The 14,854-nt window shown below is 52.7% G+C and overlaps 1 protein-coding gene and 1 pseudogene across 2 annotated transcripts in view; one reads left to right on the top strand and one right to left on the bottom strand.

Moving 5' to 3' along the window:
* LOC129495533 (kinesin heavy chain) overlaps nucleotides 1–14,004 on the bottom strand; it is a 151,817-nt gene extending 137,813 nt beyond the window's left edge. For both annotated transcript variants that reach the window (XM_055303119.1, XM_055303118.1), the window contains exon 1: nucleotides 13,596–14,004. In XM_055303119.1, coding sequence (XP_055159094.1) covers nucleotides 13,596–13,721 — 126 coding nt within the window. In that variant the 5' untranslated portion in view covers nucleotides 13,722–14,004. The remainder of the gene's footprint in view (nucleotides 1–13,595) is intronic.
* Nucleotides 3,131–7,368, top strand: LOC129495414 (creatine kinase B-type-like; annotated as a pseudogene).
* Nucleotides 14,005–14,854: the final 850 nt, after the last annotated feature.

Below are 14,854 nucleotides of genomic sequence, written 5' to 3'. Positions count from 1 at the left end.
TCAGCCTCACTACCCACCGGGTGGGTGAGTTTGCTCAAGTACCCAGGCACCACTTGGGCAGGGCACCAGTACCCATCACCCCAATACCGAACCTGGACAAGGGAGTTGGCTTTCATGGTCTGTCTGCTTTCCTCACCTCACCACCCCTCCATCCTGCAACCCAACCTCTTCTGGACCTTGAGACCAGCCCACCTGGGCCTGAATCTGTGGACCCCTCTCACTCGACCCACTTAGCAGCATGCAGAGCAGAGACAGAAGAATAGCTCCTGGAAGCCAGCCCAGGAGCCCAGACCTCACACAGGTCGGCTCCCCACAAAGACAGATACAGAAAGGGACTGACTGCTTCGCACGGGATCCTGCCCACCAGTGACCAGGACCCAGACAGGTCTGGACACTGCCCAGTCAGAATGGAATTTGTTCCCCTCCACAAGGCAGGAGGCAGCCGCGATAGAGGAGAAGTCCCTTCCCCCAACACTATTCAAAGTTTCTGACGTCAGATGGAGTTGTTACGTAACGGTGGGGGGGGGGTCCCAAATGAAAATCAATGATCCCTGGGGAATGAGGTGTTTTGTTTTGTTTTGTTTTGTTTTTTTCAGAAAAAAAAAAAACTATGACATATAACATCCTCAAAGAACTGAAGCAGACTGCTCTTCATTTCCTTGCGAGGCAAAACGAAACCTGGGAATGGGGGAGATTGCTCAGTGAGAAGGCCTGGAAAAGGAAGAGGCCATGAGATTTGCCATTCCAGAATTGCATTGCCACGAGCTTTAAATAAGTTGCTCCTAAAATAGTATTATTGATTGGCAGCTCTTACCACCATACATCGCAGTCTAAGAAGTTAAAGCATAAATTAGTGGGATTTTCCTTTTTTTTTTTTTTAAGATTTTATTTATTCACGAGAGACAGAGGGAGAGAGGCAGAGACACAGGCAGAGGGAGAAGCAGACTCTCCATGGGGAGCCAGGTGCAGGACTCGATCCCGAGACCCCAGGATCACGACCTGAGCCAAAGGCAGATGCTCAACCGCTGAGCCACCAGGTGCCCCCCCGCCCCGACCTGATTATTTTAAAGTGAAATCTCACATCATTTTATCCCTGACCTATACACACATATATATATGGTTAGTTCTCTTTTAAAGCCTCAATAATATTATCACAAGTAAAATATGAGCAATTGCTTAATGTCAGATACCCAAATTTCCCCCATTGCTTCATAAATTCCTTTTGTAGCTGGTTTGTTCAAATCAGAGTACTAGGTGCTATTGATTACACGTGAGGAGAAAAAGAAATGTTCATACATAAAGGACCTTGAAACAAGAAAGGAGGCTTTTGCTATGGAGTCACATGGGACAGTAGACCCATATCAGGATTTCCAGCCTCTCTCCCTTAATGATCACATCCCACTTATCCTTTCAATAGACCAAGGCCAGCAGTGCAGCATCACCCAGAAAAGCTATTCAAGGAGCTTTTGCATTATAGCTTTTCCCTGCTACGTGCTCTCCGGCTTTCATTGGCTTGTGGAAACGTCAGGAAAGCAGGCAGATGGATCACGTAGTTGTCTTCTGAGCTCAGTACCACCCTTCTCAGATTGGTACGAACTACATTTACAGCAATTCTTTTAGGTGTTTCTGGGTGTATTCATATTTATTACCTTTTCAGTTAATGAACACTCATCCTTGATGTGAATTGAGTATTGGAAAATAAACCCAACAGAATTGAGAAGAAAAATATATATGAGACAACAGAATCCACTGTAACATAATAGTTTAAGGAAAAAGTTTTGTAGTTTCCTTTTTATGTTTCTCATTCCTTTTGTCTCTTAAAAAAAAAAAAAGAAAAAAAAAAAAAAGCTCTGAAGGGAGATAGAGGTGTAGAAAAAGCACAAAATAAAAAGAAAATCCTGGGCAGCCCCAGAGGCTCAGCGGTTTAGTGCCGCCTTCAGCCCAGGGTGTGACCCCGGGGTCCTGGGATCGAGTCCCGTGTCAGGCTCCCTGTATGGAGCCTGCTTCTCCTTTGGCCTGTGTCTCTGCCTCTCTCTGTGTGCTTCTCATGATTGAATAAATAAAATCTTTAAAAAAATAAATAAAAAGAAAACCCCAGGGGCACCTGGGTGGCTCAGCGGCTGAGCGCCTGTCTTTGGCTCAGTCGTGATCCTGGGGTCCTGGGATCCGGATCCAGTCCTGCATCGGGCTATTTCATCCCTTCTCATCCTACCACTGCCCAGAAGATATCACAGGCTGTTCCACATTAGCACCAAGAAGAAAGGGTGCATCCGCCCTATTTTTCTTTAACACTAGAACCTTGGCCTCTATCTTTCTCTGCCTCAAGAGACAGACTTAGCTTTTGATCACCTCCAAGAAACAACATCCTTTAGGATATTGAAACTGACAGGAGACAGCCTACAAAATCGTATGGTTTACATCAAAAGTCTGAAGGCACTGCCGTGTTCTGGATCTGTGGGTTAACGGTGCATGACAGCACATACTCTCGGTAAGAAGTTAATTTAGTTCAGGTATGAAGGGATGCCTTGGGAGACAAACTGGCAGCGATTCCATCTGGTAAGCAAAGAAGTGAGAGTACAACACAGAGGACAATTTACCCTCTCTGGATTGCTCTCTCTCAAAAACTATGGCTGCCTTAAAATCCTCTATATCCTGTTACCCAGCCATCCCCATTCTGAGCGTGTATCCTAGAACACAAGGCAAGGGCATGAAGAAAGGTATGCACCAACGTTTATCACACCTTTGTTTATAACAGAAACAAAAACAAGCACAAAAGCCCAAATGCCTCACACTACGAAATGGTTATTGATTAGAGACATAACAGAATTATACGGACCCATTACAAATGCTGATATCTGAACTATCCCGCTAAGCAAGAGTGGCTTTTCGAAACAGAGTTCTGGAAAATCTTATCTTTGTTCTAAAACAAAGTATGGTGTTTTACGGAATGGAAAAGAGCTGGGATACACAAAGAGCGTTAACAACGGTATTTTCTGGTTCGTAAAATTAAAGGTGCTTTTTACACCTTTTTCATGCCTTTCTGCACAGCCTCAGCATTTTTTTCAATGAGCATGGAATATGTCAGAACCCCTGAAAAAGCCATTTCATTTGAGACAGTAACAACGAAACCATGAAGATGTCCCAAAGTAGGAAAAACAAGCTGCCAGAGCTGGAGAGAGGTCAAGGTAAAAATCCAAGCAACTAACTCCAGGCTCTAACGTCTAACAGCGTAGGACAGTCCGCATTCTTCTATTTCTTTCAAAAAATATCTGGTACTAAGCATCTACTCTGTTCCAAGCACTGTTCCGGGCCTTGTTAATAAATGTGAGTAAGTGGCACACATTTCCTGCCCTCAAAGGCTTTTCAGTCTACTTGGAAGAAAGGACACATACCCAAACAAATGAACCCCAGTGCTGGGGAAGGTCAGCCGGGAGCGTACCAGTATATAACCTGGCCGGGTTCGAGGGGCAAAGGGGCCGGTCAGAAAAAGTTTCAGGGAAGGCATTATGGAATGAGACTCTGAAAGCACATGGATGCTTGTCCTTCAGCCACTCTGAGGACAGTCATCCCGGGCACGTGGGATGTGAGCAGCTGGGGTAGGGCGGGAGAGACTTAGCAGCCGAGTCATTTGGGGGAATAGAAGCACAGATGGAACATGGGGTGGGAGCGAGGTCAGGAAGGTAGGCAGGCCCAGCATACAGAGGGTCTCAAATGCCCCACTGGATCACCTGGGTTCCAACTGACGACGACTCTCGTCCTGACCCAACTTCAGTCAGGCCCCTCTGGGCCCTCTTCTCACCTGGGCCCTGACTTTGCACTTGCAGGTCTGTCCTTGCAAAGTCCAGTGTTAGCAGAAATCCGGCTCGGGCAGTTTGGAGAGCCCCCCCCCCCCCCCCCCCGTGCTCAGGATCTCTGTGTCCCTGACGACCTCAGAACCTAGATCCAACAGCACAGGGAAGCATCCCGCCTGCCTGCACCAAGAATCCTGGGAGGTCGTTCTGGCAAGAACCCCCCTGGCCCGGAAGTCTCCTCTTGGTAACTGTCCGTCCACCTACCCGCCCACCGCGTGCAAGCTGCCCTGCGTATCGGAGTCCAGCCTCCCTTCTCCTCCCTGTTGCGACAGTACGGACACCCGTCACCATGATCTCTTTACCACTTTTACAAGGGTCAGAAGGGTGTTTTTCTCTTACACAACCTGAGGGGACCAGGGAGCCTGTGAAGGGTCTCGGCTCTCCCAAGGATAGTCAGTCTGCCAAGAGCACAGAGATCACTGCCAGCTGATCTGGGAAAGGGGACGGCACCTGACCGCCCGCTACAGGCCGAGCCCTGTGCTCGGCACCCATGGACCTGTGCTCTTGTTGACCATCACAACCACCCCACAAGGCAGGAGTGATCCGGTCCCTTGCTGACAGGCCAGCAGGCTGAAACCCAGCAAGCTTTAGCAGCTTGTCCAGGTCCGTGCAGCGAAGGAGGTGCAGGCTGGGAGCTGGTCCTGGGCCGCCTGGCTCAGCCCAGGTCTGCTGCTGGGAAGTTCTGGGAGGAATTGAAGACTCCAGGTTCTCCCACACTCTAGGCAATACCGGCAGAGACAACCACAAATACAAGTAGGCGCCTCCTGGAAGAAACTTGGTTGGGGTGCAGCAGGTGGGTTAAAGGAGGAGCCTTCTCAGCCACAAAAAGAGGACCTTATTAAAAAAAAAAAAAAAAAAAAAAAAACCTTGAGAGAAGTAAGGTGAAATTGGAGCTGTCAGTGGGGCTATTTTTTTCTTCAGTCAAGAGAAACCATCAGGGAGCAGGGAGTCCTGTTTCTGCTCATTTAATAAGTAGACACAGGTGGGAAAGCTGAGGCAGGGACCAACGGGAACCCAAAGGTGGGGGAGGTTTCCTATTTTAATTGGGGAAGAAAAGCCAAGAATGGAAACCATTGTCATTAAAGAGGGGAGTTGGGCCTGGCAAGCACAGGTGGAAGCAGAAGGAAATCCCCCGTGATACCTGAGTTATTTAAGGAAATGCAGAAATTGACCTGTCTGGAGACCTGGTTCTATGCAGGGAACAAGGGAAGAAGGAAGCCTCAGTCAAGGTACATTTACTAAGCAACTGGGCAACTACTGGGAGGGAGGCAAAGACCTGTAACACACACACAGACACACACACACACTCTTTCCTCACGTGATCATTGCAAACAAAAGGATTAGCTGCTACAGTCCATAAATAAACGGACCCGACCGTAAGCTCTGCTTTCACGAACAGTTAGGAATTTCACAAGACTATCCCAAGCAGAAGGGAGTGAACAAATGCTGAAGATACGGGCGTGCAAGAGGGCTTTCAGGGGACAGAGTTAAGGGCAGTAATTGGGGGGGGGGGGGGGGACAAAGCTAATCCTGAAAATGAGAAAAATTATAAGGCAGATAGGAAACATGGGAGATACTAGCATTTATTGAGCATTTTCTCTGTGCAAGATGCTCTTTTGAACATTTCATGTCATTCTCATAGCCCTGTGAGATAGGTAATTTTATCTCCATTTTAAATATGATCAAATTGAGGCCCAGAAAAGTTAAGCAACTTGCAAAACAGCCCCATAACCAGCTAGTCAACCCACACTCAGTTCTGACGGACTTTCCCTGCTGCCTCTACCAACCCCATTCATCTAGGAAATACGGGCGTGTGCTCATCTTGAACAGAGTGGTCTCAGCGGCACGTGCGAGATTATAGCTATTTTTTATTCTAGGGTTTCAGAGGGAATGTTTACCGGAAACCACTCATTCATTTTCAAGTGATGTAAGCATCTCTGAATTTAGGGCACAGAAGGATGAAGGACTGGTGTATCTCCACACTACTGACCACTACTATTAGTGCTCACTTAGACAAAGTGACTGAATTGACTCTTTAAAGTCCTGGCTCAGGTTCGCCTGCGCCGCGCCCGGAGCTGCCGACGGACCGACTGCCCCTTCCCCGCCCGCCAGGGCCGCCCGCCAGGCCGCCCGCCAGGCACCGCCCGCCCGCCGCGCCGCGCCGCGCCCTCCTCCAACAGCCACGACTCGTCGAAGCTCCGCTTCCCGCCGAGGATGAGCTCCCCGACCTCAGCGGCCACAACAACCACAAGGCCGAGGCGCCGACCCGGAGCTCTCCGCGGAGCTGCGCGCCAAGAGCACCCCGAGCGGCTTCCCGCGGGACGACGTCACCCAGCCGGCGTGGACAACCCGGGCCACCCCACCTCATGACCGTGGGCTGCGTGGCAGGCGACGAAGAGTCCTTTGACGTGTGCAAGGAGCTCTTTGACCCCACCCTCGAGGACCGGCCGGCACGGCGGCTACGAGCCCGGCGACGAGCACAAGACCGAGCACAAGACCGACCTCAACCCCGACACCCTGCAGGGCGGCGACGACCCGCACCCCAACTAGGGCCGAGCTCGCGGGTGCGCACGGGTCTGCCCTGCCTCCCCCCGCACTGCGGCCGCTGCCATCCCATCCAGCAGCTCTCCGTGGAAGCCCTGTCGAGCCCGGACGGCGGCCTGGCCGGCCGCTACTAGGCGCTCAAGAGCATGACCGAGGCGGAGCAGCAGCAGCCCATCGACGACCACGTCCTCTTCGATAAGCCCGCGTCGCCCCTGCTCCTGGCCTCGGGCATGGCCCGCGACTGGCCGGACGCCCGCGGCATCTGGCACAGTGACAAGAAGACCTTCCTGGTGTGGATCAACGAGGAAGACCACCTGCGGGTCATCCCCATGCAGAAAGGGGGCAACATGAAGGAGGTGTTCACTCGGTTCTGCAACGGCCTCACCCAGATTGAAACACTTTTCAAGTCAAAGAATTACGAATTCACGTAGAACCCTCACCTGGGCTACATCCTCACCTGCCCATCCAACCTGGGCACAGGCCTGCGGGCAGGTGTGCACATCAAGCTGCCCCACCTGGGCAAGCACGAGAAGTTCCCGGAGGTGCTCAAGCGGCTGCGGCTTCAGAAACGAGGCACAGGTGGTGTGGACACAGCTGCAGTGGGTGGCATCTTTGATGTCTCCAACACAGACCGCCTGGGCTTCTCAGAGGTGGAGCTGGTACAGATGGTGGTGGATGGCGTGAAGCTGCTCATCGAGATGGAGCAGCGGCTGGAGCAGGGCCAGGCCATCCATGACCTCGTGCCTGCCCAGAAGTGAGGCCCCAGCCCACACCTGCCACCACCACCAGCCCCGCTGCTTCCTAACTTATTGCCTGGGCAGTGCCCACCATGCACCCCTCTGATGTTCGCCACTTGGCAGCTGAGCCCTTAGCCTCGCTGTAGAGACTTCTGTCGCCCTTGGTAGAGTTTATTTTTGTGATGGCTAAGATGTTGCTGATGCTGAAATAAACTAGGGTTTCGGCCTGCTAAAAAAAATAATAATAAAAAAATAAAATAAAATCCTGGCTCAGAAAAAATAAATAAATAAAAAATAAAATAAAATAAAATCTTGGCTCAGAATACTACTCTTAGGAAGGAAAACAAAATGGTACAACCACTTCGAAAAACGGCTTGGCAGTTTCTTAGAATTAAACATATAGTTAAATGTGATTGATATACTTTTTGGTATTTACCCAAGAGAAATAAAAATTTACCCTCACACAAAAACCTAAATGCAAAGCAGTTTATAGCAGCTTTATTCATCATCACTCCAAACTGGAAACCACCCAACTGTCCTTCAATGAGTGAATGGAAAAACAAACTGTTAGGTCCGTGTGATAGACTACCACTAAGGAATAAAAAGAACTGCACTACTGGGGCACCTGGGTGGCTCGTTGAGCATCTGCCTTCAGTTTGGGTCGTGATCGCCAGATCCTGGGATCAAGGCCTGAATCTGGCCCCCGGGTCAGTGGAGAGTCTGCTTCTCCCTCACCCTCTGCCCTTCTCAAGCTCTCTCTCAAATGAATAAAAAATCTTAAAAAAAAAAAAAAAACACTACTGATACGTGCAACAACATAAATCTCAAAGAGTTCTTAAGTAAAATAACCCAGGCTCAAAATGATCCTTAATACGTGATTCCATTTTTATGACACTCTGGAAAAGGCAAAATTATAGAGAGGAAGAAGAAGCGGTTGTCAGGGGTGGAGAAGGGAGAAGATCCGACCAAAGGGGCGGCAGGGGGCACGGGGCGTAAACGAAACTGTTTTATATTTTGAGTATGCTGGTGTGTGGTCTCAGTGGTCTCAAAAGATGTTCACACTCTAATTCCTAGACTCTGTGAATATGTGAATGTCACAGGGTAAAAGGGACTTTGCAGATGTAACTAAAGTTGCTAATCAGCTGACCTGAAAATCGGGAGCGATTCCGGATTATCGGGTTGGTGCGCTGTAACCAGATGAGAGTTGAAGGGGAAGGCAGAAGGGTCAGTAAGAGAGACAGGCAGTGGAAGTTGCAGGGGAGACATAAACTGTGAGAGGGACTGGTTTTTAAGAGAAGGAAGGGGGCCATGTGACTAGGACCCGAGCGTGGCTTCTAGTAACTGAGAACAGCCAGGCCTGGCAACCACCAAGGAAACAGGACCACACTCCTGCGACTGTCAGGATGCTGCCACCACCCTGAATGAGCAAAGAAATGGATATTCGCCCCTGGAAAAGAAAAGGGCCCCGTCAACAGCTTGGTCTTGATCTTATGAGACTCTAAACAGAGATACCAGCTGATCGGATGGACTTCGGACCTATGGAAACTGTATGATAATTAATTTGTATAGTTCTAAGCTTTTAAATGTGTAGTTATCTGTTACGGCAGCAAGAGAAAATACAGCGCTGCTACCCAACTTAGTATTTGTCAAAGCCCGTAGCATAGAACTATATACGCAAAAAAGTGATTTTACAGTGTATAAATTTAAAATAAAAAAAGTTTAATGTTCTTGCTTTTAAAAACCGTTACTACGGACAAAAAGAAAAATTTTAGCTGTTATTTCTTCTTTAGTCCTTCATCTCCACAATAACTCCAGCTTGCAATGTGGTGGTCTCTGTCCCAGGCCCTTCTTCCTTCCTCGCGCATCCACCAGAACTGATCTGAGTCCCCACAGGGGGAGGCCACTTGCCGTGCCACTGACCAGATCACAGCCCATGGCTGATGCTCTGCCTTGGCTCTCAAAGGTCAGAACTTCCTGCTTTCCTAGCCCTTTGAACAAGAGGAAGGCCCCAAGTGAGGAAACTCAAGTGTCCATGTCCGTTTCGGGGAAGCTTCCTGGGAGCTGTCCAAGGCAGGGCGCCCGTCAATGCGGATACATCGAACAGTCAGACCCAAAGTAGTGGCTGACTCACCAGGACTTTTAGCAGCTAATGGAGGAGTACGTCCAGCAATGCTATAAATCCAGTATTTTTCCTCTGAAGAATCAATTTTCTAATCACTAGGCCATCCCCACCCTCCACTTCTAGCTCATCACCGCTGTTAAGAGCTTTCCTAATTTTTACCAAAGCTGAAGATACTGCTTTCCCAATTCTCTTACTGTATCCTGCCGTCTTAGCAGGCCCAAAGGAACAGCACTTCTCTTTAAAACTGTTTTTTTTAACTACTCCCCACAGCCTACAGCCAATGAAGAGCCCACGAAATAAGTTAAATACACCAAAGTAAAGATTTCTAGATTCAACAAAGAGATCAAAAATATTTATCAAGTGCTTTCTATGGGCGAGGTACAAAGAAGCAAAACATAGATGGTCCTTATCTCTACAACTGGCTTACAATGTCACTGACCATATGATAAAACTAATAATCTAAGACAACGAAGTTGTGAGATCATATACAAAATAATGCGACAAGGGTTCAAGGTGGAGAGAGACTGAGGCCGGGGTGCTCAAAGAAAGAAACGTTTAGGTTTCTTTAGGGGGAAAAAAATGCAAAAATGGTGGAGATGATCCCTTCAAGACAGGACATTCCCTTAAAAAGACAAATCTAAAAACTCCACCTGCAAAATCTCCCTCTTACCATACATCTCCATAAAAACTGAACAGAACTTTAAAGAAAAAAAAAAAGACCCTGGTTTAAAAAAAAAAAAGATCCATGCCCACATTCTCCACCAAAAAAAAAAAAAAAAGGAATTCTGAATTTAGACTAACAGCTAACAGAAATTCATTTTTTACATGTATCTGTTGGGAGTGAAGATGACTGACATTTCCGTTTGGTTCTGGTCTTCCTTGGCCATCCCCACAACTGCACCTTGCCTGTGCAAGAAATGCCTACCTAAGGCAGTCTCCACCTGCACCTGAACCATATGGGCTGGTGGCAACTGAATTGACTTGGGAGCCATTCTACTGAGTGTACAAAACATGATAGTCTGCATTTCCTTTAGCTACACATTATTAATTAGGAAGGGGAATGGTCCTAGCACTTGCCAACCCCAGTCCCAACACCTCCACCATCTGACAGTCTTCTGTACGCACTCTCACCAAAAGATGTGTAAAAGAATGTTGTTCATAGCAGCTTTGTCCATATTAACCCCAAAGTGGAAACTAACAATGTCTACCAACAGTCGATAGATGAATAAATTGTGGTACATTCATCCAATGGGGTACTACAGAACGAGGATGAACTGCTACTACACACCACAACATGGATGAATGGGACAAGAACGATGGTGACTGCAAGAAACCACACGCAAAAGCAAACATACTATATGGTTTCGTGTACATTAAGTTTATTTCTAAAAAAAACAAGTTAATCTATGGCATTAGAAATCAGAAGAGTGGTTACCCTAAGGTAGAGGGAGCTAGTGACTGGGAGGGGCCCTAATGGGACTTCTGTGGTCCCCAAAATGTGGTAGTTTTTTTTTTAAACATTTTATTTATTTGATGGAGAGAGAGGAAAGGAGGGAAATGGAGAGCACAAGCAGGGGGAGCTGCAGGGAGAGAGACAAGCAGGTTCCCCACTGAGCAGAGAGCCCAATGTGGGGCTCAATCCTAGGACCCTGGGATCGTGACCCAAGGCAAAGGCAGCCACTTCACCAAATGAGCCACCCAAGCGCCCCAAAATGTCTACTTCTTAGTCTGAGAAATGGTTTCAAGGGGGTGGTTAATTTATAAAAGCTTTACTAAGCTGTACCCTTATTATGAGAACACTTTTCTATATAAATGCTTTATTTCAATAAAAAAACATAAAATCCAAAACTGTTGTATTGAAGGATTATAGTAAGATAATCAAAATCTTCACTTTGCAGTTGAAGAGTTAAATGTGTATTCACATCCACAATTTTTTGTTAAATTATTCATCTTACATAGTGACTTTGTTTTAATGTGTTTAGTCAATATCCTATGTATGGGAAATACATGGGAAATAGATGGGAAATATAGTTCTTGGGATTTCTGTCTTGCACGGAGATCAAAGAGGATGATTTATTACTCTCCTTCATTAGTCTTGGTGCATCACTCTTAGAAGATTCAGAAAACGGAGAAAGAGGAGGAGAGAAAGGGGAGGAGAAGGAGGAAGAGAAAAAGGAGGAAGGAGGAGGTGGAGAAGTCAAAGAAGAAACAAGTTCCCCAGGCTTTTCTTTAAAACCTCTGGAAAAAAAAAAAAAATAGGGTCACCAGAACATGTTCTAGTGCTGCACAATTATTTGTTTAAAAGAACTGTTACAAGGTAAGGGGCAGGGACTAGATATCCCCAGGAGCTCCTACTCTAAACCACAGCCTGGCTCAGGAAATAGCAAATCAGAGTGTGGGCTGATCCCAACTGAGAGGGGGAACCCAAACCAGCTACTCGCTGCCCCCGGGGCCGCCCGGGCCGCAGGTCCCAGGTCCCGCCCCCCGCCCACCGCCGCAGCGCACCGGGTCTTCAACAGCAGGCGGAGAACAAGACCGCCCCCCCCCCGCCCTCCTAGGCCAGCTCCCGGGTGGGCGCCGGGACACGCGGCCTCCGGCGGTCACGGCAGCCCACGACGGGGGGAAGGGGGGCGAAGGGGCGCTGCCGTTCTAGGGGGCACAAGGCAGCCCGGGGCGAGGCCCCAGCCCCGCCCCCGCCCCCTTAGCGGAGGGCGCCCGCCCACCTGCCCCACTAGCACCTGCCCCGCGAGCACCTGCCCCACGAGCAGCCGCCCCGCGAGCACCCGCCCCGTGAGCACCCGCCCCGCGAGCAGGAGCACCTGCCCCGCGAGTACCTGCCCCACGAGCACCCACCCCGCGAGCAGGACCTGCCCCGCGAGCAGGAGCATCTGCCCCACGAGCACCCGCCCCGCGAGCAGGACCTGCCCCACGAGCAGGAGCATCTGCCCCACGAGCACCCGCCCCGCGAGCAGGACCTGCCCCGCGAGCAGGAGCATCTGCCCCGCGAGCACCCGCCCCGCGAGCAGGACCTGCCCCGCGAGCAGGAGCACCCGCCCCGCGAGCAGGAGCATCTGCCCCACGAGCACCCGCCCCGCGAGCAGGAGCACCCGCCCCGGGAGCAGGAGCACCTGCCGGGCCGCGGGCCTCCGCGGGGCTGCGGCTCCACCTGGGTGAGACCGACGCCCCGGAAAGCCCGGCCGGCGCCCGCGGGGCCCCTGGGTGCGCGGCCAGCCGTCAATCACCGGACCTCAGGGCCCGGCCGCGGGGGGCTCGGGGGAGGGGGCCGGCCCGAGCATGCTCAGTCATCGGGATGACATCACTAGATCGATGCCGGGCCGGGAAGGCTGCCGCGGCTGCATCAGCAGCCTGGAGCGGACGGCGGGGCCGTGTCTGCGTGCCCGGGGGGCTCCCGTGGGCTCGGTCCCGCCCCACGCGGCGCCATACAAAGGGGCCCCGTCAGCACACACGCCGGGGGCGGCGGGGGTCACGGGGCGGGGGCGGGCCGACCCGCATCCCGCACCCCGCGGGCAGAACGGGAGCCCAACGGCGTTCCCCGCCCCCAGCGGCAGCCCGGGTGCTCGCGGGGGGGAGGGGAGGGGGGAGGGGAGGACCGGATGGGGAGGAGGGGAGGGGAGGAGAGGGGAGGAGGAGGAGGGGTAAGGTAGGACCGGGTGGGGGAGGGGAGGGGGGGAAGGTAGGAGCAGGCGGGGGCGGGGGGAGCGCGGCCGCGACCACACAAAGTAACTTGCGCTCCCGGCAGGGGCTGCGCTCCGGCCCCCGCCCCTGGCAGGTGGGCGAGCGGCCCGCGGTCCGCCCCGAGCGCCTGCGGGCACCAGGTGGGGGTCGCCTGCGCGGTCCGACCCGACCCGACCCGACCCGGGGCGCAGGTCCCGGGCGGCCAGCAGGAGCCACCCCTGCCCCCCCCGCCCTCCCATGCACCGCGGGGAGCCGCGTCCACGCGGCGTGGGAGCTCCCGGCCGAGGCCAGGATTTTTCCAGTACCTTTTTTTCCCTCCCTTGCGCTCAGGTCGTGAGCGGAACAGGTGAAGCGATCGACCCACGGGCCCGCTGCCTGGGGCCCTCCGCGAGCCGCAGAGACGCGGCCTGGAGGGGAGCCAGGGCACGGGGGGGGCAGGACTCTCCCCACGCGGCGCGGCCGGGCGGAACAATAGGCCCACGCGGGCCCCCACCCCGCGAACAAAGGCGGCGCCGGGCCCTCCCTCGGCGCACCTGCCGCCCCCCACCTGGGCCCGCCCGGGGCCGCCGCTCGGGGGGGGGGGAGCCCCGGAGCGGCGCCCGAGCATCCCTGCCGTCGGGGCCGCCACGCGCCGCGGACACTCACCCCAATCACCACGGTCTCCTCGCCTTTGAATTTGGGGATGAATTTGTCCCCCCGGAGGATCTCCGCCTCGTTGAGGGGCCGGAACCGGCACATCACCTTGATGCTGCATTCCGCGGGGTCCGCCATCGCGGCGGGAGGGGGCCGGGGCTCGGCGAGAGCCGCCGCGCCCGCAGCCAGGCCGCCTCCTGCAGCCTCCGACGCCGCCTCTCAACGGGGCATCGCGACCTCGAGGGCCGGGCGGGTCCCCGGCGGCCGACCTGCCTTCCCGGCCACGCCCTGGCCCCGCGCGGCGCCCCAGGCCCACCTGCCCGCGACCACGCGGCCGGCGGCCCCGGCGATGCGCAGCGAGCGAGCCTCGCCCGGCTCAGACCTCCCGGGCTCCTGCGTGCCCGGCCATCCTGCATCAGCACCAGCGCGCTCCGCCGCCTCCCCGGGCCGCCCCGCCCCTCGCCCCGCCCCCCGGCTCGCCCGGGGTGACGTCACTGCGGAGGGCCGCCCCGCCCTCGCCCGGCCCCGGCGCGGGGCACGCTGGGACTTGTAGTCCCCTCCGCTGCGGGCGGAGAGGCCGGGACGGGGCTCGCGGCTGGCCCAGGGCGTGACCCCGGGGTCCCACATCGGGCTCCCTGCAGAGAGCCTGCTTCTCTCTCTGCCTGTGTCTCTGACCCTATCTCTGTGTGTGTCTCTCGTGAATAAATAAATAAATAAAATCTTTTTAAAAAATAAAAATAGGGCAGCCTGGGTGGCTCAGTGGTTTAGCACCTGACCTCAGCTCAGGGCATGATCCTGGAGACCCAGGATCGAGTCCCACGTCCGGCTCCCTGCATAGAGCCTGCTTCTCCCTCTGCCTGGGTCTCTGACCCTCTCTCTCGCTCTGTGTGTCTCTCATGAATAAATAAATAAAATCTTTTAAAAATAAAAAATAAAATCTCTAGGTCAACCAGGTCTATATCCTCTCTCTAAACCTTTTCATCACCTCCAAGGAAAAGCCCTTAGGATAGCCCAACGTTATGGGCCATTTTCTCTGTGCTGAATGGTTTTGTAAGAGCTGTGAGGAAACTAAGAGGACAATGAGATTTGCATGAATATTTGAAGCCATTGTTCCCCCAAATGCCTGCACGTACCAGTTCACAACACATGTTGGGTCAGAAACTGCTTTAATACCTGATGAAAGTCGAAGACCTTTTCCCTAACAAAAACCAAAAACAAACCTGCACAGACCCACAGGTTTTTCACGCTATTTTATTGGATTTGGGGACAAC

This window comes from Nyctereutes procyonoides, unplaced genomic scaffold, assembly GCF_905146905.1.
Source record: "Nyctereutes procyonoides isolate TBG_1078 unplaced genomic scaffold, NYPRO_anot_genome, whole genome shotgun sequence".
NCBI classification, from domain to species: Eukaryota; Metazoa; Chordata; class Mammalia; order Carnivora; family Canidae; genus Nyctereutes; species Nyctereutes procyonoides.
Note: the sequence above shows the minus strand (reverse complement) of the source record. Positions and strands in the feature narration are given on the sequence as shown.